Here is a 27,743-nt window from a genome sequence, read left to right as displayed (position 1 = left end):
CAAAACGCACATCCAGACGTGATCACGGCATCGTGACGCCGCCACCATTACGGACTTGCGTTGCACTTGGACTCGCTGCCTGTTCGTCTGGACCACCTTGCTCAGCAAGCGGCGTCGTGTTACTGTACACGGGTTCACACATCTACAAACGCGCACACACACACACACTATTAGGCGGAGCGTTGTCCCACGTGTCTTGTGTGATGCCAGCAGACTCACCTCCAGCTCACTTCTCGCACGTTTGCCATCATGACGAGACGCTAGCCGACGCTTCCTCCTGAAACGTCAAACGCATCGCAACTGTGCTTATGTTATGCTACTCGCGCATGACTAGCATCAGGACGGCAGACGCACCATTTCATAAGCAACACGACGATCGGAATGACGACGAGCAGCACCATCAGCAGGCGGAGGGAATTGCCCAGAATCGCAGCAAAATGTTCATCTTAAAAGTCACAAAGAAAGTTGACATGTGGATGACTCTGCAAGATTTTCATGCATGAAAACCAACAAGAGAACGCAACGAGATAAGTTTTGTGTGTGCGTGTGTATGTGCATGCGTGAAAATATCGAAGTGAACAGAAGAAGAAAGCGAATCCGTCATTTACCTGTGTGGTGTCGTTCCACGTTCAGCCTGAAGGGCGGCGACATAGTGTTGGAGATATGAGCCAGGCTGCAGGTGTAATTGGCCGACTGTGTCGCTGTCAGCCAGAGGGTGGGGCCGATTTCCGGGAGGGTGTCACCGTCTCGTTGCCAGAGCACATTCAGATCATCAAAAGAACAGCGGGACGTGCAGTTGAGCGTCACCGCCGCACCCTCACTCACGCGCTCGGGGACGGAGCTTTGCACCCTCATCGGATCGCCATCTAGAGGAGGGCACGGTTACCATGGAGACGGGATGCTCAGTCAACACTTCAGCTATGAAAAACCAGCGACGGGTGAACAGGCTCCCAAGGTCCCATATGGCACTCAAAAGTGTGTGTGTGTGTGTGTGCAGACGTTGAGGCACTCTTAAGTCAAGGTACATCTCTATAACGTGTTCCTACCAACGACAGTGACGTTCACGCCTTTGGTGCCGGTGAAATGTCCGGCTTGGTCTACGGCTTCCATCCGGAATCGGAAGACGTTGTTGTCTACCTTCTGAATGTTGTGGATCAGCAGTGTGCAGTTGCTCTTCATGTCCCCCAGGTACAGGTAGCGCAAGTTGTTGCGAGTTATGTGACTGTCGTACACGGAAGGCGTGCTTCCATGACAGATGTGGTGATTGGCGCACCACACCACCCGAAACACCGGCAAGATGGGTGTGAAGGAGCACAACAGCGTGACGGTAGAGCCTCGCACGGCACACGTCACCGGTGAGTAGATCACTCGCTGTCCCGAACCTGACCAGAATTCAGAATATCACACACGTCAAAAAAGAAAAATTGCTCGACTCAACTCATGTCACAAAAAGCAGCAATTTGTCATCTAGTGGACCGTTGTTCCAAAAAGAGGCGTCGAGCTCATTGATGCCACGCCCACCTCAAGTTTCCTCCAAAACTAAAGAGGAAACAACTCTACTTTGTGTATCTAAATCTGTTAGAAAGGTCCCACTAGATTAATGCTAATGTCAATTAGCATCTATGTTGCGGCGCTTTAATCATGTAAGCAACAAATTGATTATTTAACGGTGCTCACATATAGTCTTTATCCTGTGCGTAGAGATTCGAGTGAAATGCGTTATATAAATAAAGTTGTATTGTATTGCATTATACTGCCCCCATGTGGCCAAGGCGGGCACAATTCTCAAGAGTAACCTTATTGAACAATTTCAAATAAAATGTTTTTTTTTCCTACTACCACTAGAAAGGGCTGATAAAAAAAAATGTCTTAATGATGGCCAGCACCTGGATTACCTTAATGCACAGTTTATTTTTTATTTATTTTTTTATTGTGGTCTAGGCGGCTGACTAAAACCATTCAAAATGTCAATTTAGTTAGGGAGTATATGATAAAATCCTTCAGATCTGGAGTAAACAATCCAATCCAAAACATCTAAATGTGTTTCTGCCTTAGGAATCATTCAACAATCCCGACTCCGCAAGCCGACAAATCATATTGTAGAATTATTGTGGTCATTGTGTCGTCCGTAAAATGAAAGCTAGCTTTGACATTTTTTTTTTTTACATTTCCTAGGGATAGAGCAAAAACCATCTCGAATCAAAGCGAATCAAGTACGTCGATTTTCAAATGGGCCGTCTTTGAATCGTGTTGCAACTGGTTTGTATTAGAGATATGCACGCACCTCTCATGATTTCTGGGAAAGCGAACAAAAGTTCACCCTGAGAGGAAAAGAACTTTTCCAGTACCTATGATGTCATTATGCTCCTTCAATCAGCGAAAATAATATTAAACATAATAATGAAGCCATTTTTTTCGTCTTTTTAATAAATTTTACATTTTCTTTTTAGGTCATATCGCGCACGCAATCCCGTTCACGTCAATCACTGACCTGTCAAAAGATGCAGGTCCAAAGCAATTGCCAGCGGAAAAAACATGGTGACGGTGAAGGGAACAGAAGAAAAGGAGTGGAGAATAAAGAGGAAAAAGACTTATTGAAGTTGTTGCACTTCCTCTTTTCTTCTGAGCTGTGCACAGTGTGCAAAAAAGAGGAAGAATGAAAAGGGAACTTCAAAGTCAAACATTGACTCAGTTTAGTGTTAGTTTTGATACAGTAGTTCAATTTTGATATTGTGTTGCCGTAATGATGTATGACGACACGGCAGGGGGCGGGGCTTAGGCTCTCTCAGTAGAAGTATGTGGCGGCGAAGAGCTCTCACTCTGTTGAGGTTTCGGTGCAAGCGTTGGATTCATCGTCTGTTGCTGAATTGATTAGTAGTCAAACAACAAAAGCAATTATGTTATTCAATTGATACTGAAGACGTCACACGTTAAAAAATAGTCAACAAAATTATTATGGGAGATGAACAGATATAGGGGACATTATGGGTAACCGCTGAGCAAAATAGTCCAAGCAGGGAAACGTGGAGTCGCCGAGTGCTTCGATGGCTGATGTTTTTGTGCTTTCACTTGACTTTGTCAGTATCTCTGTGTAATTTTCTTGCACGAGCTTTACAGCAACAAGAAGAGAGACTTCTCCTCTGATTGCCCTTCCCAAAAACGCAACCTCACCCGGCTATCAGGAAAGGTCAAATGTCAGCACCACGCATGGATCCAATTCGTGACGTGATAAATAATCTGAGTGTCATGCTAACATTTCATAACTCGATACTTAAGATTGGCAGGGCCAGAAATGACCCAAGCGTTGAATAATAGCTATCTTAACCCCAAAAGCAAAAAATTCAGTTAAGCCTGCTTCTGTCTTGAGACTCGAGGTGATTATTCATCTCCCTTTTGTGTTTTGGTGATGCTTTTTCCGCTCTGTGGTGATTTGCCTGTTACGGTCTTATGGTGAAGGACATTTTTTTTCTTCAATTTTTCTCTTGCCTTGAAATCAAACGTGGCGTGTCGTCATGGCGGGGACAATCTTGGAAAGGCGATCTTTCATTTCAGTGATGCTTTCCTGCTTCAATCAAGCAGATTTTCCTCCTGGGATGTCGCCCACTTTGGATCTGGTTACATTTTGTGCGAGTGAGACGTGTGTGCACAGTGTGCAATGGAGGATCTCATTGGGCGGCGGCCGGAGTGCGCAGACTCGCTGCATCCTTCCCATCCTTCTCATCCTCCCCCTTGCAGCAGTAGCAGCAGCGGCAGCAGCAGCATCAGCGCTTGAGGTGGCGAGACACCACACCAGACGACGCCCCAACCGGACCGGACCGGACTAGAGCAGCGTCGTCGTCTTTTAGTTTTCGAATGTGAAGGAAAAAGAGAGCGCTGCACCTGTTTCCTCTTTCCTTCCCTCCTCCCCTCCTTCCTTCCTCTCGTCAATCGTCTGGACGCTTCCCGCCAGCCCTGTCACAAAATGGCGGACATGAGGGAGCTGCGACCCTCTTACGGTGAGTGAATCCAAGCCAAGCTGGTGGCGTCCGGTCAGATGGCCACCCTCGGCCTCGCCGGAGACTTGTTGTGATCCCGCCTGCCTTCCCGAAAGGCTCGCTGCATGTTCTTGAAAAACACCTGCCGAGGGCGCCACCCAGTCGACGGCTGGCCGCCATTTCGCCTCCCTTGCGCTTCATCTCAACATTTGTCTGCTTCTCGTCATGAGCTGGCTTAACACTCAAATGGCCTCGGCATCACTAATACGTTTTGGGAGCGACGTAATATTATTATTTTTTTTTTTCAACAGACATTTAACTTAGAGAGACGGCGGTAGAAAAATCTATTAGAGCCCCCCAAAAGCTACTATACATGTATTATATATTTTTATTTTCTCTTTGGGCTTTTACGTAGACGCCCTAAAGTGTTTTAGTGGGCCTCGAGGTGACGTCATGTCTGTACGCGGTGGTCCCAGTTTGGGCGTACATGAGCATGACGTCATTGTTTTCACTACACTGGTTCATTTGTTCTGGTTGTGTTGGGAATTGTTAAGCTATTGCTCACGCCCAAATGATTAAATAGTCATTTTCGTTAGTTTGACTAGTGAGCCCCGATATGACCAATAACTAGTCCGTTCTACTAGTTAAGGAGTCATTCCTTCCCAACATAGTCATAGTGTGTGTGGGGGGGGGCTGCGTGTGTGTGTGTGTTACTAGGCAGCAAGCTGGTTCCTTTCAGCACTTTGCAAGGCATGACATCATGTGACTGTGAATGAAGGAAAGCGCCTGATTCTGATAGGCTGTAGCCAAAATTGCTTATGTGTGCGCGTGTGTGTGCGTGTGTGTGGTGGCACATTAGGACAAGAGTGCACAAAGAGATTCACAATCACCCCCCTTGACCCCCCCCAACCCTCCGCGCCTCCTTCCACACACACATCGCATCTTTCTCACGGAGGCCTGCTTGTCTAACTTCCTGTTTGTGCCGCAGCCATGTCTCCCGTCCTGGCGGGCTTCCTGGGCGCGGGCGTTCTGGTGGCAGTGGTGATTGCGGCACTTCTGCTGTGGTCCTTCTGCCAGCGCCGTTACTTGCGCACATCTGGACGCTACAAGCTGCACAGCGACCGGTACTGCAATGCTGAGGACCCGCCCTACAAGTTCATCCACATGCTCAAGGGGATCAGTATTTACCCGGAATCGCTCAGCGGCAGCAAGAGGATCGTGCGTAACGCCAGGCGGGATGGTGGTGGTGCGGCGGGGGCTAGGGGCATGGTGCTGGTGGACGCCGAGAACAACGTCCTGGACGTCCCGGGTCAGCTTCAGATGAGCCACTTGGTGGCGCCTGCCGCGGCGGGTCCCCACGCCGGGTCTGGCCCCGGGCACCTGGAACGAGCGCTCCCCGTGCGCGCCGACTACTGCTGTTTGGACGGCAGCTCGGCGGACAGCAGTCAGAGCAGCAGCAAGACGGCGTCGCCCTTCACGCCAGCTTCCTCGGAAGCGGAAGCCGAAGCCGGCCTAGGCGCCGTCAGCCTCGCCGTGGACTACAACTTCCCCAAGAAGGCCCTGGTGGTCACCGTGGTCGGTGCCCGAGGCCTACCCGCCATGGACGAGCAGGCCGGCAGCTCGGACCCCTACATCAAGATGACCGTCCTGCCCGAGAAGAAGCACCGCGTCAAGACTCGCGTGTTGAGGAAGACCCTGGACCCGCTCTTCGATGAGACCTTCACCTTCTACGGCGTGGCCTACAGCTCGCTGCCCGAGCTGACTCTGCACTTCCTGGTGCTCAGCTTTGACCGCTTCGCTCGCGACGACGTCATCGGCGAGGCCCTGGTGCCGCTCAAGGGCGTGGACCCCAGCACGGGCCGGGTCCACTTGAGCCAGCGGATCACCAAGAGGAACATGCAGGTGAGGCGTCCGTGTTGGCTGTTCCCATGGCGACGTGCATCCGTGGCAGACTGTAGGGCTTTTGTTCACCTTAATTCAACCGCTTGAATGGCGCTGACAAGGCCCATTCTTGTGAACGGCAACTCAAATATGTAGAAGTGACGACATCAGGCAGCATGGAAACAAGCAAACATTCCACAGCGATTTCGTTCTGACAATCTCGACACGGGTCGCAGAATGCGTCGATGTGATGTTACTGCACGCAACATGGACGGGAGTTACAAGGGGGACCAGATTCAGAAAGACAGAATCAAGTCAAAAGGTCCAATAACATTTACATGCATACGTTTGTCAACAAAATACACAAAGTGTATAAATGTGCACATGATCCTTTTTTTAATTTGGATTCATTTAACTCATGAAGAAGGCGCAACACATAAATTCCCACAAGTTGAGTCGCGCAACGACGACGTGATGGAAACAGGAAGTGACTCTTCATGCTTTGTGTTGTCAGTGTGAAAATCGCGGCGAGCTGCTGGCGTCGTTGTCCTACCAGCCGGTGTCTCATCGCCTGAGCGTGGTGGTACTCAAGGCTCGACACCTCCCCAAGATGGACATCGCAGGCCTGTCTGCCAGTAAGTCCGGCCGGCTGGCGCACTTGCGCGCTGCACTCAAGTACAAGTACACGTCAGATTAGAACTACAAGTGCAACAATTTCACTCTTTTATTGAAGTACAAAAAAAAAAACTGCACACAAAATATTCATCTATTCTCAAATTGATCATTAGTCGTTGTCGGACGTATAAAGTCGTCAGAAAAATAAATACTCAAGTAAAGTACAGATGCTGCAAATGTGTGCGGGGTTCCTTCATTATTTGTGATGCTCCGAGTTTAAATCAAACTCCATGAGTAAATGATGACCCCCCCCAGCCCAAAAAAAAAAGGGGGGTTAGAATTGCCTATACGTAGATACTACAAAATGGCAGCAAAAGACTACATTTGTCTAAATCAGGGGTGGGCAAACTTTTTGATTGATGGGCCACAATAGTTTCTAAAATTTGACAGTACAGTAACCTCACCTCATCGGAGAAAAAAAAATACTTTTAATTTTAAATCAAAATGATTACAACAAAATATCTGTGTTTGACACACCAAAGTATTTAGTAAATAAAACAAGTTTTAGTCATTAAATTTTTTTCAAGTTTGGCGGGCCGGATTAAAACATTTAACGGGCCGCATGTGGCCCCCGGGCCATAGTTTGCCCACACCTGGTCTAAATGAAGCTCCTTAATTGATTTCAGCATACTGTTGCTCCAAGATTACACCAGAGTAAAACTTGCATTTCTTCGGCATGAGCGCAAAATTTGACGCTAACGCTTGTATGTGCCGTGCGTCCGTCCGCAGACCCGTACGTGAAGGTCAACGTGTTCTACGGCCGCAAGCGCATCGCCAAGAAGAAGACTCACGTGAAGAAGTGCACGCTCAACCCCGTCTTCAACGAGTCCTTCATCTACGACATCCCGCCCGAGCTGCTGCCCGAGATCTCCGTGGAGTTCCTGGTGGTGGACTTCGACCGCACCGCCAAGAACGAAGTGCTGGGCCGCCTGCTGCTAGGCCTGCACGGCGCCTCGCCCTCTGGCGCCGCCCACTGGCGGGAGGTCTGCGAGAACCCCCGCCGGCAGATCTCCAAGTGGCACACCCTCAGCGAGTACTGAGCGCAGGACCCACGCCAAGACTGACCAGTGTACAGAGCCTGGTGTACAGCGCACACAAACACACACACGCACACACACGTATTTGGGATCCTCCTTCTAAACACTGGCTCTGATCAGTACACACTCCCAAAAAAAAATGAATGAAAGGGCGCGTGTGTGTGTGTGTGTGTGCGCGCGTGCGCATATGTTTCAACAAAGAAAAACAAATCTGTGTTGTCATCATGCAGTTAATTAATTGCATGTCTTTGTGAAGAGAAGACCAACAACAGCCCCCCCCCCCCAATCAACCCCACCCCCGCCTCTCCTCCACCACAGTCCAGACAATTCCCACCATGCTTTGTTGCCGACTGCCGACGCCAGCTGCTGAGTGTGATGGCAGTCCCTTTCGAGCGTCTTTTTTTCATGTCCTTAAAGTTCAGCTCAAGGTCCATGCACGTACTGGAAACTTGAAATTTGTGCGCAACCACCAAAGAGGCGGGACTCAACTCATGGAGGTCTGAGGCTTTCTGCGTCTCGACCTTAGACTGGTAAATGTCAAAGAAATTCAGTTGGAAAATTTAGCACACGTTGGGGCTCAGTGGTAGCAGTTGTGGGTTCGAACCCGGGTTCTTGTCGAAGTGTCCTTGAGCAAGATACTTTCCCCGCCAACCCCCCGCCCACTTGCTCCAAATGCTGCGTCATCAGTCGGTGAGTGCAAATCAGTGCGAAGCGCTTTGAATGCCTGAACACAGTGCTTCTCTTTTTTTTTGCTTTACACCCCCCAGCAAGCAGAAAACAATTCGCACCTACTCTCTGCCCCAACTATATTTTTGCATGTTCGTTGCAAAACAAACCTACCTGGTAGCGCTAATACTCGCTGCCCACAATGGGCAAGGAGAGCGCCACTGCCAACTACGGGAGTGGATGTGCAATTACACTTCATTATAGTATGGCGGATAAAAAGCATGTTCCCCAGATTCACACTTCTTGAATCAAAATACTGTGCTTATGATTGAAAAAAAAAGTATTTTAATGAAATCTGGAAAGTACTAGTCACTTTCAATGAGAATTTAACGAGCGTACAAGTACCTGGACCTTAAGCTGGATATGGAGGCTTCGAAAAAACGCTCAAAGGCCTTTCCGTGGTGTGGTGTCGGGATCTCGCACGTGCAGGATCCAACGTGTAAATAAATTCACGCGTGTGCTTGTTTGTAGCATGAATGACTTCCTGTAAGCTTTCTTTCGTCGCTTGTGTCGCAGCGAACGGGTCGTTCTCAAGGCAAGTTGGCAGGCGGTCGAGTCGGCGATGCGAGTCGCAAATGTTAAGCTAACATCGTGGCCGTGCTAACCTGTTCATGAGCTGAAAGTCAATTGGGGCGCCACCTGCAGGTGTTGACTGAAGGTACATGACCTGAATCCAAAAGCTCCCAAGGCGCTCCTGTTCCTAATTCACCGATGATGTCATAACTCCCTGTGTGATGTAATGACGTTGTTTATTCAGTTCAGTGAGCAGCTTGAACTCTTTAGCTGTGTTGGGAATTGCAGCCTATCCACTATATCTTATGTTGGTCATTTTCAAACGAGTAATTGGAAATTCCTTAATCATTATAGCCAGATTTTTGTACAGTGCATTATATAGTTAACTACGACATCCACTCCAAATATCCGCCTTGTGAGTCGAGGCTATTCGATGAATCGTTTCTGTCCCCGAGTCAACGGTCCGATCGAAACGCGTAGCTAGTGATTTCAAGAGTACGACATGACTGAGTGATTCCCAACACAAGCCTTCTTCTCATTTGCACCGTGACTATTGTGCCAGCCGGTGGCGCTGTCCCCCTCGCCCCTCCCCTCCCTTGAAAAGCACACCACGCACGCGTCTGTCGGGTGCTCACGTGACCGCTCCAAACATGACATCATCTGTCATGCGAGCCGTCTTGATGAGCACACCCGGCAGAGCTTTGAAGCTCCTCTCCCTTCCGCGGCAGATGTGAACATGGAGACTTGACGTGTAGATTTTGTATCGATGTTCTTCTAACTGTCCGATATCCCGAAAGCTTTCCGCGCTTTGGAGCGCCCCCTGCTGTACACCTGAATGATGCTAACCTTCCCCGTTGACGTGCAAATAAAACAAGTTAGCCCGACGCCTCCCTTCTTTCTTCTTCTCCCCTTTTTATTTGCATTTTGCATCACCGAACCTTCTCCGTCTTACCTTAGCCACAATGCAACACCCAGCAAGATGTTGTCCGCAGCAGACCAGGTACAAAGAGCGAATGGGGCAAGGCGTCATCTCAAAATCTTCACAATCTTCGTTCTCGCTTACGTCTATCCAAGTAACCCTCTTGATTGTTACTCCATCATTTTATGGTTTAGTCATTGTGAGAACGCAAAATCTACATTCACGCCAGACATTTTCACAAAAATTTCCGATTTCCACCACGCCTCTGGATCCACCAGTTTTGGCAATGTCGCAATACCAAGAAATATAGAAAGATTCAGATTCAATGGGATCATATTTTCTTTGGTTTCGTCACCAAATGATTGCAACATTTTGTCTTTGACATTCAGTAAATGCTCGCGAAAATTCAAATCCACGTGTACAAATTAAGTAATTCAAAAACTTTTTTATTTTTTTACCATAATACCATTTGATGTTTTTATTTTAAAATATAATATCCACTTTTGTGTTATTGTATGTATGTCTGTTTTTTTTTAATTGAGTGGGATTTTTGTTCAATGAAGATTGTAAAGAAAAAAAAAACGAAAAAGAAATTGCGTTTGTTTTAGAGGTTCCGGGTTGTTGTTTCTGTCCGGTCATGTGATGACGACGGACCCATGCGACATGTCCGCAGCGGATGAAAAGCTCGTTCAAGTGTCTCCCAATGAGGACGATGACAGGCTGCGGCTCATTCAAGGTGCTCATTTACACGTTTGTCCACATCGGCTCCATGGTCCTCGTTATTAACTTGTTTTCGTGTTTTGTGGTGAAGGTCAGCACAAGTGTCGCTTTGTGTCTCGCGTCAATTTTGAAGACAGCGCTTTGCACCGAGATGTGTTTTGTACATAGGACGTGTTGTCCGAAAGGACGCGAAGGTGTGAGAGTTTTGTGCTTTCGGTGTGCAGGTGCCGTCTTCCTGGCTACTGTGTCGTCTGTGGGCCTGATTGCAGGCTTCGGATCCACTTTGGCTTTGGCCAAGAAAAACAATCCGGACTGGTTCAGCAAGGTGACAGCTTCCTGTTCCCAGCAAGACACTTCCTGTTGGAGTGGCACTTGCAGCTTTTCTTCTCATTTTTGATGATCAGAATAAAGCATGACAATGATTGTTATCTATAAGTAGGGTTTTTCTTGTCATTGTTTTATTTCCAAGTGGCCTCCGTGCACACTAAAACAGTTGGGTCAAAAAGAACCCGAATTTGTTTATCTTTAACTCAGACCCATTAACATTTGTTAATTTGACCCTGAAAGATGGGTTGGGGTGGTCGATTTTCACCTAATACGCAAGTTAAATGCATGACCCAAATTCTGGGTCGTTTCAACTGCTGTACATTTTTTTTGTTCACCACCCTATCCAATTGCTAGACCAAATTTAATTCAAATACATTCCGGTACAATCTAAGTATGAATTGCATTAGTTTATTAGATTACATTACATTCCCAATAAAACTGCAAACTCTACCTTTGGCCACTCAATGCAAATATTTGCCATAACACATGAATTGATAAAACTGAATGCAAAATATTCATACCTTTTAAGTCATTAAGAAATTACACTAAGTGCCTAACACAACAATTCACAGTAACAGGATCTGTGCCCAAGTATTCATTAACAGTATCCTTAAGGTCGGCAAACTCAACAAGCTGTGCTAATCTCTAAAGCAAAACTTTTGGTTTCAATTGAAACACGCCTCATTGAAACCCTTGGAACCTTTTCACTTGTGATGATGTCACGAGGTGCGTGCGTTTCCAGGGCGTCACGGCGGCACTCCCCGAAAGCGGCGCGGCACTTGCCCTGCGCGCTTTGGGCCGCGGCTCGGCATACGCTTGCTGCGGCGTGGCTCTGCTCAGCTTGGGTGTCTGCAAGCTTCTCGGCGTCGGCAGCGTACGTCGTCTTCCGTCATTTCCACAATTTGCCACCAGGGAGGAAAAGCGACGCCTTAAACGGTTGTTTTTCTTTCAGCTGTCCGACTTCAGACAGAAGATGGCGACGCTGTTCCCGCCCATCCCCAAGTCGGCGGCATCGGGGTCGGACGCGCACGACCTGGACTCGCTCTTCAAGTCCGAGTGACCGGACGGCAGCGATGCCAGTCGGCGGCTGTCGGAAAGCATCCGAGTGACCGCCGTGACTTTGTGGTGCCTTCAGGGACACTTAAGGTCTGTGGGAACGTTTTCTGTTGACGTTGGCTCCACACATCAAACAGCTTCGCGGACTTCCCGTGTGTGCTCTGATAACGAGCACAACTACTGGCTGATGACATGATGGTTTGAAACCAAACTTATTAAAATGTTTTTTTCTTGACGCTGGCGGCGCTGGGCAGAAGTCGAATACATGCACTGTATGTCATTGATTCTAACAAATGTCAACAAGAAGCCTAAATATGACATACGGTCTTCTCTGATAACTCTTGGAAGACAAAAGTCGAATTGTTTAATATTCCTACAGTTGTTGGCGCGTCATCGCTTTTCATCCAAATATAATATTATATAGTTTTTCAAAAATTAAATGCTGGCCCGCGGCTTTGTTCAAGTTTTACTTTTCGGCCCACTCTGTATTTGAGTTTGACACCCGTGCGCTCTATAAATAAGATTGTATTGTATTGTAGTCGTCCGTATGTCATCCATAGATTTTATTTCGAGCACAAAACACATCTGCTTTATTTCAAAGTGCAACTGTGCATACATGAAAACAAAATAAATAATGAATAATCGCAATTGTGTCATCCCGTTTGAGAGTTTTACTCATTGGAACTTGTATGATTGATACGCAGGCATGATGAGGGATCTTTAGCAAGAACCGAATCTGGACGGGGCGTCAAGGATTTCATAGAAGGTGTGCAGGGCGTGTCGGCATCATCCTGGATCTGGAGATGAGATCTTGCAGTCGCGATATCTGCCGTTCGGGACATTAGAGCATCAGCGTGGAAATGAAGACAAAGACGACGGTCGTCATCATCATGGACGACGTCGGACTCGTACGAGGCCCTCCTGCCGGACACAAGATGCAAATTAAGATCGTTTTCATGAAGTGCTCGCACGCCGCGGCTCGCCGGCTCTTACCGCTTTGGGTGACGATCAGCATGTCGGCGGTGTGCTCCAGCGATCCGTTGTTGGGCTCCGCTCGGATGTCGAGCAGCCGGCACATGAGCGGGTAGATGTGGATGCTGTCGAAGGGCTCGGCCAGGAAGTTCTTCTTGAAATCGGGTCCAAAGGCCCTGAAGATCATCTTCATGTCCATCTCACCGTTGTGGAAGCCGTGATCGCCTTTGTTCACGTACACGATGAATCTCTGGTGGGCCCAAAAAAAAAAAATAGTTAGTGCTGCTAGCTAATTAACATGTTCACATTAGAGGAATGTATAATCGCGTGATTGCCAAACGGAGACAGGAAGCAGATACACAGCCAAATAGTTTTTGTTTTTCTTAAACACGCACTCACACAATATTTGTGGTGAAATGAAAACGTGGGACAACAATATCATTGCGGGCTTTGGGACCGAGAGGCATAAAACGCAGCAAGTTGCCTTGACCGGCCGGGACTGAGGCAAAAAAGAGCAGCAGCCTTGGAGAATTGAGAGCAAGGAAGTTGGAGTCTCTTGCGAGTGGACTGAATTGCAATTTTCGAAGGTCACATGACCCAACCCAGAAAATAGGTGAGCCGTGATGGCCGTTTCCTGTGCCGCCAACGCTCGTGCTTCTGCAACAAAGCATGTGGACCCTACGAGCGTCATGTCATCACACTGACCGAGTTGAGGTTGAAGCCGAGGTCCGCGATGACGACCACGGGCGGCAGGCGTCCGCTCCGCGCCAGGTGGAAACTCTCGGGCATGTCCTCTTTCCTGTAGACGGTCAAGTTCGGAGCATTAGCCAGCGCCTCCAGTACTTCCTGCTCCTTCCCCGGCCGCGGCGTCAGGATCCCAAAGCCGCCATAGTCCAGAATCTCAAAGCTGGCCATCTTGAGCAGATTCAGGTACTTGTTGAGCACAATCTCGTCCACAAGAGGGCGCTTCTTGACGGCGGTCATGCCGTGGTCGGACGTGATGATGACGTTGAGGCCCGAGTCCAGCCCGTGGCGCCCGATGGCGTCCCGCAGGTAACCCACCGTGCGATCAATCTGCCGGATGATGGCTTTCCGGTCCGGGTGGTCGGGACCCCGAACGTGGCCCACGTTGTCGGGCTCGCCGTAGTACAGGGTGACCAAGTCAAAGTCCTCCTCGGAGAACCAGCTCAGAACTGTGTCGATGTTTTGCCGCCACTCTGTCTCGTTGTCGTCGGGGTGGCCTGACTCCTCCACGATGGCCCGGTTCACCGCCTGGCCGCTGTACTTGGCACCTCCTCCGGGGTAGTAGAAAGACGCTGTCCTCAGACCCTGAACCAACCGAGGAAATTTACATGCATAAATTCATGAATTAATTCTTTGTTTAACCAAGTGAAGAAATTGAGAACATGGACATTGCAGGCCGGGAGACAACTTGTGCTTTCAGCGGAATTCCAACTTCGGTCACTTTATGACCTGCTCTATCAACTGAGCCCCTGATTGGTCGCTCATCATGCTACAGTAGCTAACGTCTAGCCCAGTAGCTAACACCCTCACTATGATCATTTATGCTAGCCAAGTCCTTGATAGCGTCAATGTGCTAATGTAGCAATTGAGATTTTGAGAGCTATTTGTAACTATGACTCTTTTTTTTTTTAAATCCAACGTAAAATATATGTATACGTCACCAAAAGGCGTCAAACATTACCATTGGTCAACAAAACAGAGGGCGCCAAAAGCAATGGCGGACAAAGGAGCAGAAAACAGCCATAAATAAAGGGTAAATATTCGCGCAGCACAACATGAACATGCTAATTTGGCTAACCTCAAACCATCAACTTGCTCTTCTTGCTAAGCGTTCACCAAGTCCTTGTCATCTTCAACACTCTAATACAGCTAAGCTAACGATTAACCGACTTGTAGCCTACCATGCTAACGTGGCCAACATCATCTGACATCGTCGTCATGCTAACGTGGCAAAAATGAGCCATCGATTGAGTGTTGAATATTAGCTTGAGCGTTGTCACCTGGTTCTGCGCCGTGATCCAGAGCGGCAGAACGCCGTTGTCCCACCACTCGGAGCGCCGGAGGGTCTCCTTGTGAGGAACCTTCTGGTTGGTCTTCGTGTTGAACATCATGTTGTGGACCACCTCGTGGTCCTCCACCCAGCGGCCTGAGCAAGAAGACAAAGTGAGAAAGATGGCGGCGGGTAAGTTTGAATATTTTGGAGCGGCACGCCAGGCTTGATGATGTCATACCAGTTAGCCAATTTCCACGGTTTACACAGAGTTTCATGCGTTACCAGGCTCAGCTCAAATATCAAATGGATGCCAAAAAGGACAGAACAGGACACGATATTGTATGACAGGAATAAGACAGATCAGATTGCAACACTGAACGGTGTGACAACAGGATATGAAATGTGTAACACCACAGAACATGATAAAACATGAGGCCACAGGACAGGACGCAATATGACAGAACAGGACAGGTGACAAGTTTGGGAACCGGGTGACACCACAACACATGGTACGATAGGAAAGGACAAGTTTTGACAACACATGATCCAACAGGACAGTGCATGCTGTGGCAGAACCGGACAAACGACTGGACAGGATACAAATTGACATGACAGTAGAGGACAAATCAGATCACAAAATGACACCGTGTGGCGACAGGACAAGACACAAGAATAAAAGACTTAAAAGGGTGTGGCACGACAGGACAGGCGACCGGAAAGGATTCCATATGACAGAAAGAACAGGATACGGAAAGGACCTGGTTTGATAGGACAGAACAGGACATGATACGACCTGCTCCAACAGGACAGGACATGACCTAAAGGCATACTGCGAGACATGAAAAGGACGTTGGACAAGACAGGAGTTATGCGTTTATCCAGGCGACCTGTGATGGTGGTGAAGTGCGACGGCGAGGTCATGGTGAGCATGGGCGGCGTGATGTACTTGGCCTTGACGCCATCCCGTGCCAGCCGGTCCAGGTTGGGCGTGTCCACATCCTGGTCGTAGTCCCAACGGAAGCCGTCGAAGGAGATGAGCAGGAGGCGCTTCTTGCTTCCCACACCGCTCCCGCTTTGGCTTCCGGACGGCTTTGCGGCGGCCTGAGCCAACAAGGCGGCGAGGAGGAGGACTGGTCGCAGCCTGGCACTCACCATGATGTCGTGGTTGTGAGTGAGAGCGGCGACTGAGCGAGAAAGAGGAGAGCGATCGTTAATGATTGACAAGCTGATTGAAATCTGCTGATGACTTTCAAGCAGACCTTGGACCAGCGATTAGCTTTGATTGACATGGACATGCATGGCCAACGCACGCGTTGTCCAACCAGCACGCAGGACACACTCCAGACTGGTCGCCAGTCAATGTCAGGGCACATATGGACAAACAATTGAATGGTCATCAGTCAATGGCAAGGCGCATGTGGGCAAAGCTGCATCCCGACGTAGAAGGGCCAATTGTGGGCGAGTTGGGTTGCACGTGTTGCGACGCTCGCTCGCTTTATCAGACGAGCTGATTAGAGTGGCAAGGTTGCCAAAATGAAACGATGACTGCGCTCTTCCGCTTTTGCACGCCCACCCATTTCAGCAATCCAAGTGATGATGTCACAACCATTAGCCTTGATGCTGGTTCAAGGTCAAACTCAGGGCTCCTTTCTTCACACTTCAACTTTAATTCCTCAAAACATATGTGGCACCTTGCATGCTTCATTTTCATTTTAATCTTTAGGATTATCTTTTAAAAAAAATAAAAAAAAGTCATACCCATGAAATTGCTTACGATTCTTTACAGTTTAATTTCAAGCTACCAAAATAATATGGAAAAAAAATCATAGATATAAATGTACTCATTTTGATTCAGAGAATTGTGCCGAATAATATTGATGGAAAAATTGATATGGGAATCTGCTGTTATCATACAGTGATAATTGTTTTAAATTGTGTCATTTATTATTTCATTATTCTGAATAAATATGTCAAATGTTTCTTTTAAAACTTGTGTTGACCCCTGATCCCGACGACCCGGAAGTACTCTTGTTTTGACTGACGGACTTTCGGAGACTTGTGGTTTGCTATCGGCCCGGTTTGTGTGTTTTTTTTGTGTGTGTCTTTCTGCAAATGTCGCGACGTGCCTGACGTGTATTGCTTTTCGTCGTGGAAAAGTGGAACCGCCAACCCGCGGCTGTTGTTTGCTCCTCGTCATGACGTCGTTCCAAGGTTGGCTGCTTTCTAGCTGCGTGCTAGCAGTTAGCTGCTAGCACAAGGACGAGTTAGTTCGTCCTATGAAAAGGAAAAAAAACGACTGTCTGTGCGAGATTTGCTTTACTGTTTTTTCGTAATTAGTCGGAATGAATGACTTTTGTAAATGTAAACACAAACGTGACGCTTGTCATTAAATTCATGTTGTCATTCATTGTCTACGTTCTTATTTGTATTTGGACGGTATATCGCAAAAGCGATATTTTCCCCTTCCAGATGTGTATGTATACGCGCGATAGATTGCACGTTTGTGACCTAATGATGAAACTTATTGTGTTGCATTTCAGTGACGTCACTGTTGCAACGTTTGACATCAACGGGACTCACAACCTTCTTTCAAGGTAAGTCGCAAAAGAAATTATTTTGAGAATTTTCATATTGATCATCATCGCTAAATGTTTGGGTGAAATTATTGTGTGTGTGTGTAGTATCCCAGCACGTCAGTGCGTGGACACTCCCCCTGGCGAGCCGCCCCATGGCCACCCTCAACCAGATGCACCGCCAGGGTAAGCCCAAGCTGCCGGCCAAGTCGCCGGGCGCCACCTTTGGCCAGCCACAGATGAAGGCGGTGGTCCTAAAGACGATGATCCGCAAACCCAAGAAGCCCAACTCGGCCAACAGAAAGTGTGCCCGCGTGCGCCTGGCCAACGGCAAGGAGGCCGTCGTCTTCATCCCGGGCGAGGGCCACAACCTTCAGGAGCACAACGTGGTCCTGGTGCAGGGCGGCCGCACTCAAGACCTGCCTGGCGTCAAGCTCACCGTCGTCAGGGGTAAATATGACTGCGCGCACGTTGTCAAGAAGAAACAGTGAAGACGTTTGTCATCATTTGCTCATTCTGGCTGCAAAGGGATTTTCAGAGGAGGAACTGTCCAGGTCCTCTGTGTCAACCTCCCTGTGTCGCATGTGCATTCAGAATTTGACCTGTCAAGGTCAACGAGCATTTTGGATTCATATGCGTAAATGTCATCACACGCAAACTTTTTTGGAGCTTCCCAAAAAAATTGTAAAACCATGAACCACATGTATGAAGAAAGCTGCTGAAAAACGAATGCCGTCTCCAGGACCACTCAATGTTGCTTCCGTCTGTCGCCATGACAATAGTCACATGACACACATTTTGGTATGTGCTAATAAAGGATGACCTTTTGCCATCTGCAGTTTGTTGGAATTCATTATTCAGTACATATGTTCCATGACATGGACTGGCGACCAGTCCAATGACACTACTGTGTCGATAATGTCTTTTTGTTTGTCTGACATCTTGGTGACCGGTCCATTGTTTGTCCACGTGTGTTGACATCCGATGGTGAGCAGTCCAAATGTTTGTCATTGTGGCCTGCCAAGAACTAGCCAGTGGCGACCAGTCAAGGGTGTGCATCAGTCACAGTGTCAGCTGCGATAGGCCGCAGCTTGCCCATGCTACTCATGAGGAGAGAGGAGGAGAGCCTTATTTTATTTTATTTGCAAGTGGTGGAGTCATGACATCGTCAGTGTTGATCTCTTGAAACGTGACGTGCAGAATGACTTCACTTAAGCGTGCTTACGTACGTACGTACGTGCTCGTGCGCGAGCGACCGGCAAGACAACGTGCGCGGGCATGTGACCGCTGATGACGCGACGTCAAACCAATTCGCCCCACGGTCGCTGCGGCGCTCACTGAAGGTAACTAAATGTTCAATCTTGAACGCAATTCCCATCTTGACTTGATCGCAAAAGTTGTCTTTTCTTTATTTTCTTGGTGACTCGCTCGACACGTCACGTCGTCGTTAGCCGAGCTAGCTCTTGTTAGCATCGTCTCGAACGTGTGTACGACGAAGACGTATTCGCACTGGAAATTCTTCTTTATTCAAAATGCACTTTTGTCGGCGGCCTTTGGTTTTTAGGAGCTTTTTTTAAAAAAAATTAAAAGAACATATCAGCTCCCCCAAGCTCCTTTAGTTGGTATTAGCGTGCATGAGCTTGAGTTGTGTTTTTTTTTCTTTTTTCCTTTTTGCTCGCACTAACCCACTGGCAGCTGCCCCTTTTTGGTGGCGAATCTCCTTTTCGGGCTGATAATGTCGTTGTCAATATCGTGAACTCCCTTGAGATGTTGCTGAGGTGCTTGCCGTTTGTGTTTTAGCTCGCGTTAGCTCCCTTGAACTCATCAGCGACCTTCAGTACCCCCCCCCAAAAAAAAAACAAAAAAAAAAACATTTCGACCGTCTGCCACCAAAAGAAAACAAAACCCTTGGACATCTTAAGTGCGAAAAACACATCATCTCGGGAGGGACGTCCACATCCTGCATGCTTTCCCTGTTTCCCCTCGTCCAAATAACCAGAGTTCTCATTATCAGGCTTCTGCAGAGCTTCCTGATGAGCGGATCATCTGATTCTTGTGTATTGGAGGCAGGAAACATCTAAAACGTACAGGAGCGAGCGGCCCTGTGTGTGTGTGGAGACGATGGATAAAGTGAAAATGGAAGCCCAACCAGAAGAGGAAAAGCTTGCTGATTTTCCGGCTGAAGGTAAAGGCAACGTTTTGTTATGCTGCTGCAATGTGGAGGGAATAATCTAAGTGCTGAACAAACTTTTTGCATCACCCCAAAAGTAATTGGCTCTCAAAGTTCCACAGTAAAATAATCGTAAATCTAAATGTTCATCAAAAACAAGACGAGTGACATTCCTAAAGTTGTAATCTTGCAAGAAAAAGGCCTTTATTGATTATAATTTGAAGTTCTTCCCGTATAATCCAAATATCCATCTGTCAAATTGTAATGTTACAACAGCAACAAAAAACATTTACAGAGGATAAACTATGTAACATGATGAACTTTAAAATGGAGCGACATAGAAACAATTGCAATAATTATTTAATTAAAATCTGTTGCAGATAGGTCAATGTTGTTTTAAGCCTTAAATACTAATTTAAAAAAAACTATTCTTATGGATTAAATGCAAACGTAAAAAAATAAATAAAATAATAATAATTATGGCTGAACTGTATTCAGGCACTGATTCTTTTGCAAAGCAATCACAGATACTTTTCCCGCAGGCGACGTTTCGCCGGCACCTCCCAAGCGTCGGCACCACTGCACGCTGTGCGAGCGCGACTTCTCGTGCCCGTCACGCCTCTCCGACCACATGGCGGCGCACTTTGGCGAGAAGCCGCACGCCTGCGGCGTGTGCGGAAAGCGCTTCAGCAAGAAGATCAACGTCAAGGTGCACCAACGCGTCCACACGGGCGAGAAGCCCTACGCCTGCCAGGACTGCGGCGCCCGCTACGCCCAGCTGGGCTGCCTGCGCCGCCACCGCCTGCGACACGCCCCGCAGAAGCAACACGTGTGCGAGGAGTGCGGCCGCGCCTTCCTGCAGCGACGATACCTTCTGCAGGTTACTTTCAGACGACAACCACAACTCAGCACGCACGCAGTTTCTTTTTATTGTTGTGGTTGAAGTTTGTAAAAAAAAAAAAAAAAAAAAAAAGAAAAAATCTCTTTGGTTTTGCAGCATCAGCGCGTGCACACGGGCGAGCGTCCGTACGCGTGCGCGCTGTGCCCCAAGCGCTTCGCTTCCACGGCGGGCCGCTCGGAGCACCAGCGCACGCACTCGGGCGACGCCTACACTTGCGCCGTGTGCCGCAAAGTGTTCACCACGCCGTCGGCCTTCCGCGACCACGCCACGCTGCACACGGGCCGCAAGCCGCACCCGTGCTCCGTGTGCAGCAAGAGCTTCAACCGGCCGGGCCTGCTCCGGAAGCATCTGCAGAAACATCTGGAAGAAGCCCCAGTGAGTCCCTACAGGGCCGTCAAGTTGTCGTACGCCATATTGGATGTGGCAATGTACGTTGGTGCGTCAGCCTCTTTCTTCGTGTGACCATTTAGTGATTTTTGTTAGACGGCGTCAAGTATTTTCTCTAGTGAGATTGCTAGTCTGCCACATCCAATATGGCGGACACACTGACATATTCCAGTGATTGCCAGCACACCCAATGAGGCGTCTCCACGTGTATGGCGTCATCCATTCATAATGACTAACGGTGACCTCACCCTCCCGACAGGACGGCGAGGAAGAGGAGCGCTCGCAGGACGGCTCGTCCTTGCCAGGTGAGACGAATCGGCGGCTTCCCGCTAAGCCACAGGTGTCAAACTCAAGGCCCGGGGGCCAGATCCAAATATCGCCATCTTTGCAGCAGAGCGTTCGTCGCGCCTGAAGAAAACAAAGAGGAAGGTCCACGAGTGCGAGCTGTGCGGCCGCGTCTTCTCCAGGCCGTACAAGCTGAAGGAGCACCTGGAGGTTCACGCCGCCACCCGGCTGCACGGCTGCTCGGTGTGCGGCAAAAGCTTCGCCAACGCCACCAACCTGAAGGCCCACGAGAAGATCCACACGGCCGAGCGGCCGCACCGCTGCCACATCTGCTCCAAGTGCTTCCTCAGGCCCTACGAGCTGCGCAAGCACATCAAGACGCATGAGCGCCATGAACTCCTGGCCTTGCCCGCCACGACCACGACGACGACGACCACGTCATCAACATCGCTTCCTGTCATCAGCACCAACATGGAGGACGGAGACGCACAACCTCAGACGGGAGTAAGCGACATTTATCTTAATTCTCAACCATGATATGCTAAATAACTTTTTGTAATTCTGTAACTAACTTTACAGAATACACATTTCAAAAAGCCGAGCTTATTGACTCACTGGGACGCCCGCCCACATACTCGTGGCTTGGCACGTAGCTACAGATTTTTTTTGTATAATACATTTTAGTTTTGTTGTTTTAATTATCATTATTTCAACACCCACTTCTCATGAAAATGCCTTTTGGCAGTATATCCCCACTTATTTGAGAATTTTACTCAATGTATTTTTTTTCCCCAATGCAAGTTGAGTGCAATGGCCGTCAGCTGTTTGCGGGCTGGCTCCGTGCATGTCTTCTGCAAATGGCAATGGAGGGATTTCGATCTCGTTGGCTCGAAGGTTGAAACTTATAAACGAATGGACGAACAGCGGAATGTAGTTTAACTCACTGTAGCGAGAAGTCAAGCCACTGGAGGCCATCTTACGTTGCCACTCGCAACACGTGCTGGATGGTCGGCCATCTTGATATTGACGCTGATGTTGTCATCCTCAGAATAAGGAGGAGCTGCCCAAAGAAGAGCAGCTGCTTGGTAACCACGGCAACCAGGACGCCAGGGAGGAAGAGCAGCAGGAGGAGGAAACGGTGAACGGTCTCATCAACTCTGATGGTGAAGAAGAAGACTGGAGCCCCGCCCTCATACGTACGTGGACCGGTCGCCACCGCCAAGATGTCTCTGTCTTCGTGTTTGTCCTCTTTATTTTCATCTTCTTTGTCCTCTTTTTCCTAGCCCGTTTGTTTTCTTTGTCTTGGTCTTGATGTTTTGTTTTGTTTTTTTTCATCCCAGAATCGGACGGCACCACCACCACAGCGTCAACGATGACAATGACAATGAGGACACGGACGAGGGTGGTCGCGACGCGGTGGGACGGCGAGGACAAACGCGGCTACGTGTGCCCCGTGTGTGGCCGCGACTGCTTCAAGGCGTCGGCGCTGCAGAAGCACCTGCGCATCCATTCGGGCGAGCGACCCTTCCAGTGCGCCACCTGCAAGAAGACCTTCACGCAGCAGGTGCACCTGAAGGAGCACCGGCGCATCCACACAGGCGAGAAGCCCTACGCCTGCACGCTCTGCGCCAAGACCTTCACCTTCTCCAGCGCGCTGCGTCGCCACCAGCGGCTGCACGGCGACGCGCGGCCCTTCGCCTGTCGCGTCTGCGCCAAGACCTTCAAGCAGGCCGCCTCGCTCAAGAGCCACATGCTGGTGCACTCGGACGTGCGCCACCACTGCCCCGTGTGCCACAAGGCCTTCAGCCGCCCGCTGGAGCTCAGCTACCACGTGGACGTGCACGACGCCAGCCGGCCATATTTCTGCCGCATCTGCCGCAAGAACTTCAGCGGGGCGCGCGCCTTTCGCAAGCACTCCAAGAGACACCAGGCGCAGGAAGGCGTCGACACGACCGCCCAGGACGCCATCGCTGCGCCAACAGCCGCCGAGGTTGCCGAGGACGCCGTTGTGGAGGGGACGATCGGAAGTGGCGACAATTGCGAGTGATGCGCTGGGCGCATTTCTTATCTTCAATAAAAATAATCAACATATCAGCATGTTAGATTGTATTTTCTTTTTGATTTTTTTTTTTGTTTAATGAGAATGTAAAAAATGTTGGTGTCAGTGATGCCATCTATAGCGCTTGAAATCCTTACCTTTGCTTAAAGCCCTTGAATGCATTATATGTGTTTGAAAGCATAAAGTAATTAGAAAAAATAACTTTGTTTAAACAAAAAAAAGTATCTCGGCTTGAAGCCGGACATGGAAACTCGAACGCCTGATTCATCTTGACTTCAAGCCGGAATCCTGTCTTCCCGTAATGCAGACTGTGTAGAGCACGTAAAGTCCACTGGAGGGCGCTGCGGACAGACAGGACGCTCGACACCTTCTCGTGGGCGTGGCCAAAGGCTGTCCAAATCATAAATAGCGCGCGCAGCCCAAGCAGAGGCACCAGCAGAGCCAACAAGCGATGGGCAGCATGCACAACGAGACCGGAACGCATGAGTGGACGCAGGTACGGCGGTGGGCGGGGCTTGTCGATACCCGGTTTGAATGAGCCCTCATTGCAGCTCTGTGTGCGTGTGCAGGTTCTGAGCGCGCTGCCGTGGATCCATGTCGTCATCGCTCTCATCAGGTGATTTGCGATTCATACTAATTGAATACTAATCGTTCATTGATTGGTTCCAATCACTGTTATTGCTGTGAATGGTTCCGACATGTTGATTGTCAACTTTATACGCCAAGTGGCACATAAAAAATAGTAGCGCCATCACAACCAACTTTGGGAATATTCATCGAAAGCGCGAGCGACTTCATTCCAAGAAGGCAGGTTTATTTCGGGGGCAATTTTCATATACAAGTACAACGTTTAATTTAAAAGCATTGATCAACAAAAGAGAAACACTGGTTTTAAAAATACTTTGAAAGACCTGGTATGTATCAAGATTAGGAGAAAAAGAATCTTGAACATTAATAAATTCCAAATATTACGTGAGGAACGAAATGATGTGAGTAAAGTCGTGACTAAAGTTTTTATTCGTTTTATTGTATTCTTTAAAAAAAAAAAAGTTTCAAAGCTGAACGCGAAAAAAAAAGTACAACGCATCTGAACTCTCCTTAGTTGGTGATGCTTTCTCGTACGACTAGAGGGAGCCACTAAGACCCACAGTTGTAATTGACTCGGATGGATTGTAAATGTATCGTCGATGAGTATTGGCCGCATCTCTAAGCAGGACTCCACTGTCCTTGCAGCGCTCTGGGCTCCGCCTCCGTCGTCACCTGCGTGACGTCACGCCGCCGGGGCTTTGCCACGTACGAGGTGAGCGTCGGTCGACTCGAAGCCGCGCGTGCGACGCAGGACCGCTGACGTCACTGTGGTTGCAGCTGCAGCCGCTCTTCCTGCTGGCGTTGTCCGACCTGCTGCTCGCCCTCTGCGGTCTGCTCGGAGGCGCCCTACTCGTGCGCCACGCCGGCGCCCCCGCCTGGTACCGACTTCATGCGGCGCGACAGGTCGCAACCACGCCACTTCTAACTAAACGTGTGCGCGGGAAAATGTCCTTAAGCGTGAACATTACGCGCGTGTGTTTGTGTGAGTGCCATTTGTGTATATTTGTGTGCGTGTTTTCATGTGAACAAAAAATGTGTGTTCGTGTACATTGTACAGTAAGTGTGTGTCCTCGTGCAAAACGTGTGTTGAAAAAAATATATGTACAGAGTGCGCGTGTGTTTTTGAACGTCCATTGTGCGTGCGTGTATGTTTGTGCATTTGTGTGTCTTTGAACGTGTGTTTATGAATGTACAGTATCAATGTGCACGTTTGTGTGCGTGCTGTGCGTGTTAATTTTAATTACTATTTGTGTGTTCATTAATGTGTGAATGTATTTGTGTTAACACGTGTTGTGGAAGTGCTGTGTGTGTGTGGGGGTGGGAGTGCGTGTGTGTGTTCCAGTCAGGCGGCACCAGCAAAAGGCCGTGTGTGACCCAAATCTTTTGTTGAGTGTCTGGCACAGGAAGTGTCACATTGTTGTGCACCTGACATGTTTGTGTGCTTGTCAGGTTGTGTGCTTGGCGTCCTTCTTCTACACGCTCAACTACATGTGGAACGTCTATGCTCGTCTACGTCTCAACTTCTGGTGTGTCCCTCACCAGCTAACTGCTCAGGTGGCACACACACACACACACACACACACACACACACACACACACACACACACGCACGCACACACATCACATCGGATCAATTGTTGTGAGCTGTTCACAAATTGTCACAAAACTTTTGCAATCGTGTGAATGCAAAACGGTCGTCACATGCAAGCAGATCTCTCTGGTGCATTGCAACAACACCATCGGTGGCGTGAATATTAAAGAGCGTTTGTGCCACATTTGTAAAAGAAGCAAACAAAAAAAAAAAAACGACGCATTGGATTCTTAACATTAATTTATATATATATATATATATATATATATATATATATATACAGATTTTTTATGAAACAATTCTTAACTTTTGACAACTGCCAGCAATTTAAATACACTGATCAGTAAAATGAATTTCCATGGTGTGTGTCTTCACTGTTATGCAAATGACCCCCACTTGTTGCCGGCGTCCATTTTGTTTTGATTTGCCGTGCCACTTTCATCCTCAGATTTCCAAGCGAGCCGTCCCGACCGCCAACATGACAGCGTTGCTCTCCAGGTGAGTTTGAGCTCGTCAGCCCGTTAGCGTGTGACGCGATGATGAGCTCATCTTGTGCGCTGACTCAGCGTGGTTCCGCCTCTCCTGATGGCGCCCGTCTTCATCCAAGCGGACGTGGGCGGCTGTGCGCCCAACTGCAGCGACGCCTACAGGTGAGGAAGTGCGGCGCACGTGTGCCGCCTGGCCTCACGTGCGAGCGGCTAACGTATTTTCATTGTGTTGCGCGCATGCGCTCGCGATGACAGATGTCTGCTGATGCCCGTCGACGTGCTTCCTGTTACCGCGGAGCGACCAATCAGAGCCTGCCGTCTTCTGCGCGGCTACTGCGGCGTCGTTTTCCTCGCCGCCTTCGTCCTCACGCTCGTCAGCATGTTGGTGAGTGCGTCATGTGATGTTCCGTCGCGTAGTGCCACGTGACAGACAAACACGCTAACGTAGCTCCTCCCACCCCAGGTGCTCATGGGAAAATCTCGTCAGGTTTACCGGCGTGTAGTGACATCACACGGTTACCTTGGCAACCAGCAGCGGGCGTCTTTCCGGACGCTGGACTTGCAGATGTTGACGTACTCGCTCACCTTTGCCGTCTGCTGGGGACCAAGTTAGTCCAAACGTTTCTTGTCGCACGCATTTGGCTCATTTGCATATCATTCTGGAAAAAAAAACGGGAACGACGCTTTTCTAATGTTGAATTTTTTGTGAAATTGCGACATTTCAGAAGTAACATTTCTTTTGCTGTCTGCTATTGTGTAGAGAGCCCTCTGGTGAATTGCAACAACAACATGAGTGACATTTCAAAAAGAAGCACAAAAAATTAGGAACGCTACATTTGTTAGTTTTCATGGAAAAAAAAAAAAAAAGCCCAACTGCAATTAGCATCTTTCATTGGAGAGACGCATTGACTGAGAAAAACATTTTGGCAACGAAAGTGGAAAAATATCACATTCGACTTTTTCAGCGATATCAACGGCCAACAAATTCAAATGAAATGATTTTCAAAATGCGCCGACGTCTTTTCTGGATCAAACGACATACGTTCGACTTTGTCGCCCGTATGATGGAAGCATGATGATTGGCAGTCAGTGTTGATGATGTCATGTTCTGCATCAGCGGCGGCTTTGGTGGCCTTGCGTGCGATGAGGTCATCGTCGGATGTTGTGGGCGTGTCCACTGTGGTCCTGTACGTCACGCAGGTGGGCGACTTTCACCAACACGCAATCACCTGACTTGTTGCTTCGAAGGTCACATGTGCGTGTGCGTGTGTGCGCGTGTGCGCGGCAGGCCATCACGTCGACGTCGCCGGGCATCCTCCGTTTCGCCGCGCTGGCGTGTGGGCGTGGCCCTCCTGGACGGACTTTGGCGTGGCGCGACGCCAACACGCAGACGCCGCTGCTGCGAGCGCATAAGAGGACGACAAGGAGCTACACGACTTGAAGACTTGGTCGCCCCCGCCACTTTCCCGGTGACGTGCGGGAAAATCCAACTATGGCGTGGAGAGGCGAAAGGGGGCGGGGATTGCCCTCATGAAGAAAAGGAAGCGAGCCGAGTGTCACTTCTATGGCGTCGTCACTCAGCGGGACTTTTGCTGCCTGGCTCACGTGTGACAAATGTTTTGAGCGTTGGGTGCCTCGCAAACTTTTCATGCCCACCGGCACCGTAATACGTGAAGCCGCTCGCCGTCGTAGAATCATAACAAACCTTCAAATAAATTTTCAATCCAAAATGACAAGTTTCATTCCTCAATTTGGAGCTGAAAAAATATGATGAGGACAAAATCAAATGAGCTGAGACAAGCTGTGATATTGTGGGAAAACAAGTTGAAATATATGTGATGTGAATGTAACGCTGCACTCCCAAAAAAAAAAAAAAAACGAGCC

The 27,743-nt window shown here is 48.7% G+C and overlaps 7 protein-coding genes across 12 annotated transcripts; 5 read left to right on the top strand and 2 right to left on the bottom strand.

The window, feature by feature from the left end:
* Position 1: 1 nt before the first annotated feature.
* On the bottom strand, positions 2-2,670 carry LOC148328489 (uncharacterized). Its single transcript, XM_088305905.1, has 6 exons — positions 2,492-2,670; positions 1,047-1,382; positions 609-866; positions 355-445; positions 220-277; positions 2-142 (listed from the first exon to the last, which is right to left on the bottom strand). Exons 1-6 carry the CDS (start codon positions 2,535-2,537, stop codon positions 23-25), a joined length of 909 nt encoding a protein of 302 aa, XP_088162031.1. The 5' UTR covers positions 2,538-2,670; the 3' UTR covers positions 2-22.
* Positions 2,671-3,692: 1,022 nt separating this feature from the next.
* On the top strand, positions 3,693-8,213 carry LOC148328488 (synaptotagmin-11-like). Its single transcript, XM_088305894.1, has 4 exons — positions 3,693-3,995; positions 4,963-5,876; positions 6,370-6,490; positions 7,260-8,213. Exons 1-4 carry the CDS (start codon positions 3,962-3,964, stop codon positions 7,568-7,570), a joined length of 1,380 nt encoding a protein of 459 aa, XP_088162020.1. The 5' UTR covers positions 3,693-3,961; the 3' UTR covers positions 7,571-8,213.
* A 651-nt stretch (positions 8,214-8,864) lies between these two features.
* Positions 8,865-12,476, top strand: tmem242 (transmembrane protein 242). Of its 2 annotated transcripts, XM_088305908.1 has the most exons (6): positions 8,865-9,680; positions 9,764-9,879; positions 10,334-10,461; positions 10,670-10,770; positions 11,515-11,646; positions 11,725-12,476. In XM_088305908.1, the coding sequence occupies exons 1-6, from the start codon at positions 9,642-9,644 to the stop codon at positions 11,830-11,832; spliced, it is 624 nt and encodes a 207-aa protein (XP_088162034.1). In that variant the 5' UTR covers positions 8,865-9,641; the 3' UTR covers positions 11,833-12,476. The 2 variants fall into 2 exon arrangements, with proteins under 2 accessions (XP_088162034.1, XP_088162035.1); XM_088305909.1 differs by having other exon boundaries at positions 8,865-9,806.
* Positions 12,375-16,389, bottom strand: LOC148328486 (ectonucleotide pyrophosphatase/phosphodiesterase family member 7). 2 transcript variants are annotated; one of them, XM_088305895.1, is made up of 6 exons: positions 16,077-16,389; positions 15,705-16,001; positions 14,825-14,970; positions 13,506-14,129; positions 12,822-13,050; positions 12,375-12,749 (listed from the first exon to the last, which is right to left on the bottom strand). In XM_088305895.1, exons 2-6 carry the CDS (start codon positions 15,970-15,972, stop codon positions 12,670-12,672), a joined length of 1,347 nt encoding a protein of 448 aa, XP_088162021.1. In that variant the 5' UTR covers positions 15,973-16,001; positions 16,077-16,389; the 3' UTR covers positions 12,375-12,669. The 2 variants fall into 2 exon arrangements, with proteins under 2 accessions (XP_088162021.1, XP_088162022.1); XM_088305896.1 differs by lacking the exon at positions 16,077-16,389 and having other exon boundaries at positions 15,705-16,054.
* A 427-nt stretch (positions 16,390-16,816) lies between these two features.
* mrps12 (mitochondrial ribosomal protein S12) lies at positions 16,817-18,223 on the top strand. The gene is made up of 3 exons (XM_088305911.1): positions 16,817-17,028; positions 17,358-17,411; positions 17,499-18,223. Exons 1-3 carry the CDS (start codon positions 17,013-17,015, stop codon positions 17,879-17,881), a joined length of 453 nt encoding a protein of 150 aa, XP_088162037.1. The 5' UTR covers positions 16,817-17,012; the 3' UTR covers positions 17,882-18,223.
* Positions 18,224-18,627: 404 nt separating this feature from the next.
* LOC148328484 (uncharacterized) lies at positions 18,628-23,180 on the top strand. Its single transcript, XM_088306649.1, has 8 exons — positions 18,628-18,733; positions 19,461-19,575; positions 20,103-20,440; positions 20,558-20,836; positions 21,108-21,153; positions 21,240-21,637; positions 22,182-22,329; positions 22,474-23,180. Exons 2-8 carry the CDS (start codon positions 19,512-19,514, stop codon positions 23,178-23,180), a joined length of 1,980 nt encoding a protein of 659 aa, XP_088162775.1. The 5' UTR covers positions 18,628-18,733; positions 19,461-19,511.
* tmem116 (transmembrane protein 116) lies at positions 23,135-27,690 on the top strand. Of its 4 annotated transcripts, none has more exons than XM_088305899.1 (11): positions 23,135-23,688; positions 23,762-23,808; positions 24,426-24,492; positions 24,558-24,762; positions 25,230-25,334; positions 25,820-25,869; positions 25,938-26,021; positions 26,115-26,244; positions 26,308-26,467; positions 26,977-27,059; positions 27,148-27,690. In XM_088305899.1, exons 1-11 carry the CDS (start codon positions 23,644-23,646, stop codon positions 27,270-27,272), a joined length of 1,101 nt encoding a protein of 366 aa, XP_088162025.1. In that variant the 5' UTR covers positions 23,135-23,643; the 3' UTR covers positions 27,273-27,690. The 4 variants fall into 4 exon arrangements, with proteins under 4 accessions (XP_088162025.1, XP_088162026.1, XP_088162027.1 ...); XM_088305900.1 differs by having other exon boundaries at positions 26,323-26,467; positions 27,148-27,686; XM_088305901.1 differs by having other exon boundaries at positions 24,558-24,683; positions 27,148-27,684.
* Positions 27,691-27,743: the final 53 nt, after the last annotated feature.

This window comes from Idiotropiscis lumnitzeri, chromosome 10 (assembly GCF_059441095.1).
Source record: "Idiotropiscis lumnitzeri isolate Australia: NSW breed Sydney's pygmy pipehorse chromosome 10, RoL_Ilum_1.0, whole genome shotgun sequence".
In the NCBI taxonomy this organism is placed as follows: domain Eukaryota; kingdom Metazoa; phylum Chordata; class Actinopteri; order Syngnathiformes; family Syngnathidae; genus Idiotropiscis; species Idiotropiscis lumnitzeri.
This window is presented reverse-complemented; position numbering and strand designations above follow the sequence as displayed.

Excerpts from the sequence above, each read along its gene's own strand:
- tmem242 (XM_088305908.1), top strand. The coding sequence starts at position 9,642 with ATGATGCTAACCTTCCCCGTTGACGTGCAAATAAAACAA. Across the intron at positions 9,880-10,333 it reads TCTCGCTTACGTCTATCCAA|AGGTTCCGGGTTGTTGTTTC; the intron begins GTAACCCTCTTG and ends CGTTTGTTTTAG. Across the intron at positions 11,647-11,724 it reads AGCTTCTCGGCGTCGGCAGC|CTGTCCGACTTCAGACAGAA; the intron begins GTACGTCGTCTT and ends TTTTTCTTTCAG.
- LOC148328489 (XM_088305905.1), bottom strand. The coding sequence starts at position 2,537 with ATGTTTTTTCCGCTGGCAATTGCTTTGGACCTGCATCTTTTGACAG. Across the intron at positions 1,383-2,491 it reads GGACCTGCATCTTTTGACAG|GTTCGGGACAGCGAGTGATC; the intron begins GTCAGTGATTGA and ends AATTCTGGTCAG. Across the intron at positions 143-219 it reads GTGCGAGAAGTGAGCTGGAG|ATGTGTGAACCCGTGTACAG; the intron begins GTGAGTCTGCTG and ends GCGCGTTTGTAG.
- LOC148328484 (XM_088306649.1), top strand. The coding sequence starts at position 19,512 with ATGGATAAAGTGAAAATGGAAGCCCAACCAGAAGAGGAAAAGCTTGCT. Across the intron at positions 21,154-21,239 it reads GGACGGCTCGTCCTTGCCAG|CAGAGCGTTCGTCGCGCCTG; the intron begins GTGAGACGAATC and ends CCATCTTTGCAG. Across the intron at positions 22,330-22,473 it reads CTGGAGCCCCGCCCTCATAC|AATCGGACGGCACCACCACC; the intron begins GTACGTGGACCG and ends TTTTCATCCCAG.
- LOC148328486 (XM_088305895.1), bottom strand. The coding sequence starts at position 15,972 with ATGGTGAGTGCCAGGCTGCGACCAGTCCTCCTCCTCGCCGCCTTGTTG. Across the intron at positions 14,971-15,704 it reads GCACTTCACCACCATCACAG|GCCGCTGGGTGGAGGACCAC; the intron begins GTCGCCTGGATA and ends CTTCTTGCTCAG. Across the intron at positions 12,750-12,821 it reads GCTGATCGTCACCCAAAGCG|GAGGGCCTCGTACGAGTCCG; the intron begins GTAAGAGCCGGC and ends TGTGTCCGGCAG.
- tmem116 (XM_088305899.1), top strand. The coding sequence starts at position 23,644 with ATGGGCAGCATGCACAACGAGACCGGAACGCATGAGTGGACGCAG. Across the intron at positions 23,689-23,761 it reads GAACGCATGAGTGGACGCAG|GTTCTGAGCGCGCTGCCGTG; the intron begins GTACGGCGGTGG and ends GTGCGTGTGCAG. Across the intron at positions 26,245-26,307 it reads TCACGCTCGTCAGCATGTTG|CTCCTCCCACCCCAGGTGCT; the intron begins GTGAGTGCGTCA and ends ACGCTAACGTAG.
- LOC148328488 (XM_088305894.1), top strand. The coding sequence starts at position 3,962 with ATGGCGGACATGAGGGAGCTGCGACCCTCTTACG. Across the intron at positions 3,996-4,962 it reads GGAGCTGCGACCCTCTTACG|CCATGTCTCCCGTCCTGGCG; the intron begins GTGAGTGAATCC and ends TTTGTGCCGCAG. Across the intron at positions 5,877-6,369 it reads TCACCAAGAGGAACATGCAG|TGTGAAAATCGCGGCGAGCT; the intron begins GTGAGGCGTCCG and ends TTGTGTTGTCAG.
- mrps12 (XM_088305911.1), top strand. Across the intron at positions 17,412-17,498 it reads ACTCACAACCTTCTTTCAAG|TATCCCAGCACGTCAGTGCG; the intron begins GTAAGTCGCAAA and ends GTGTGTGTGTAG.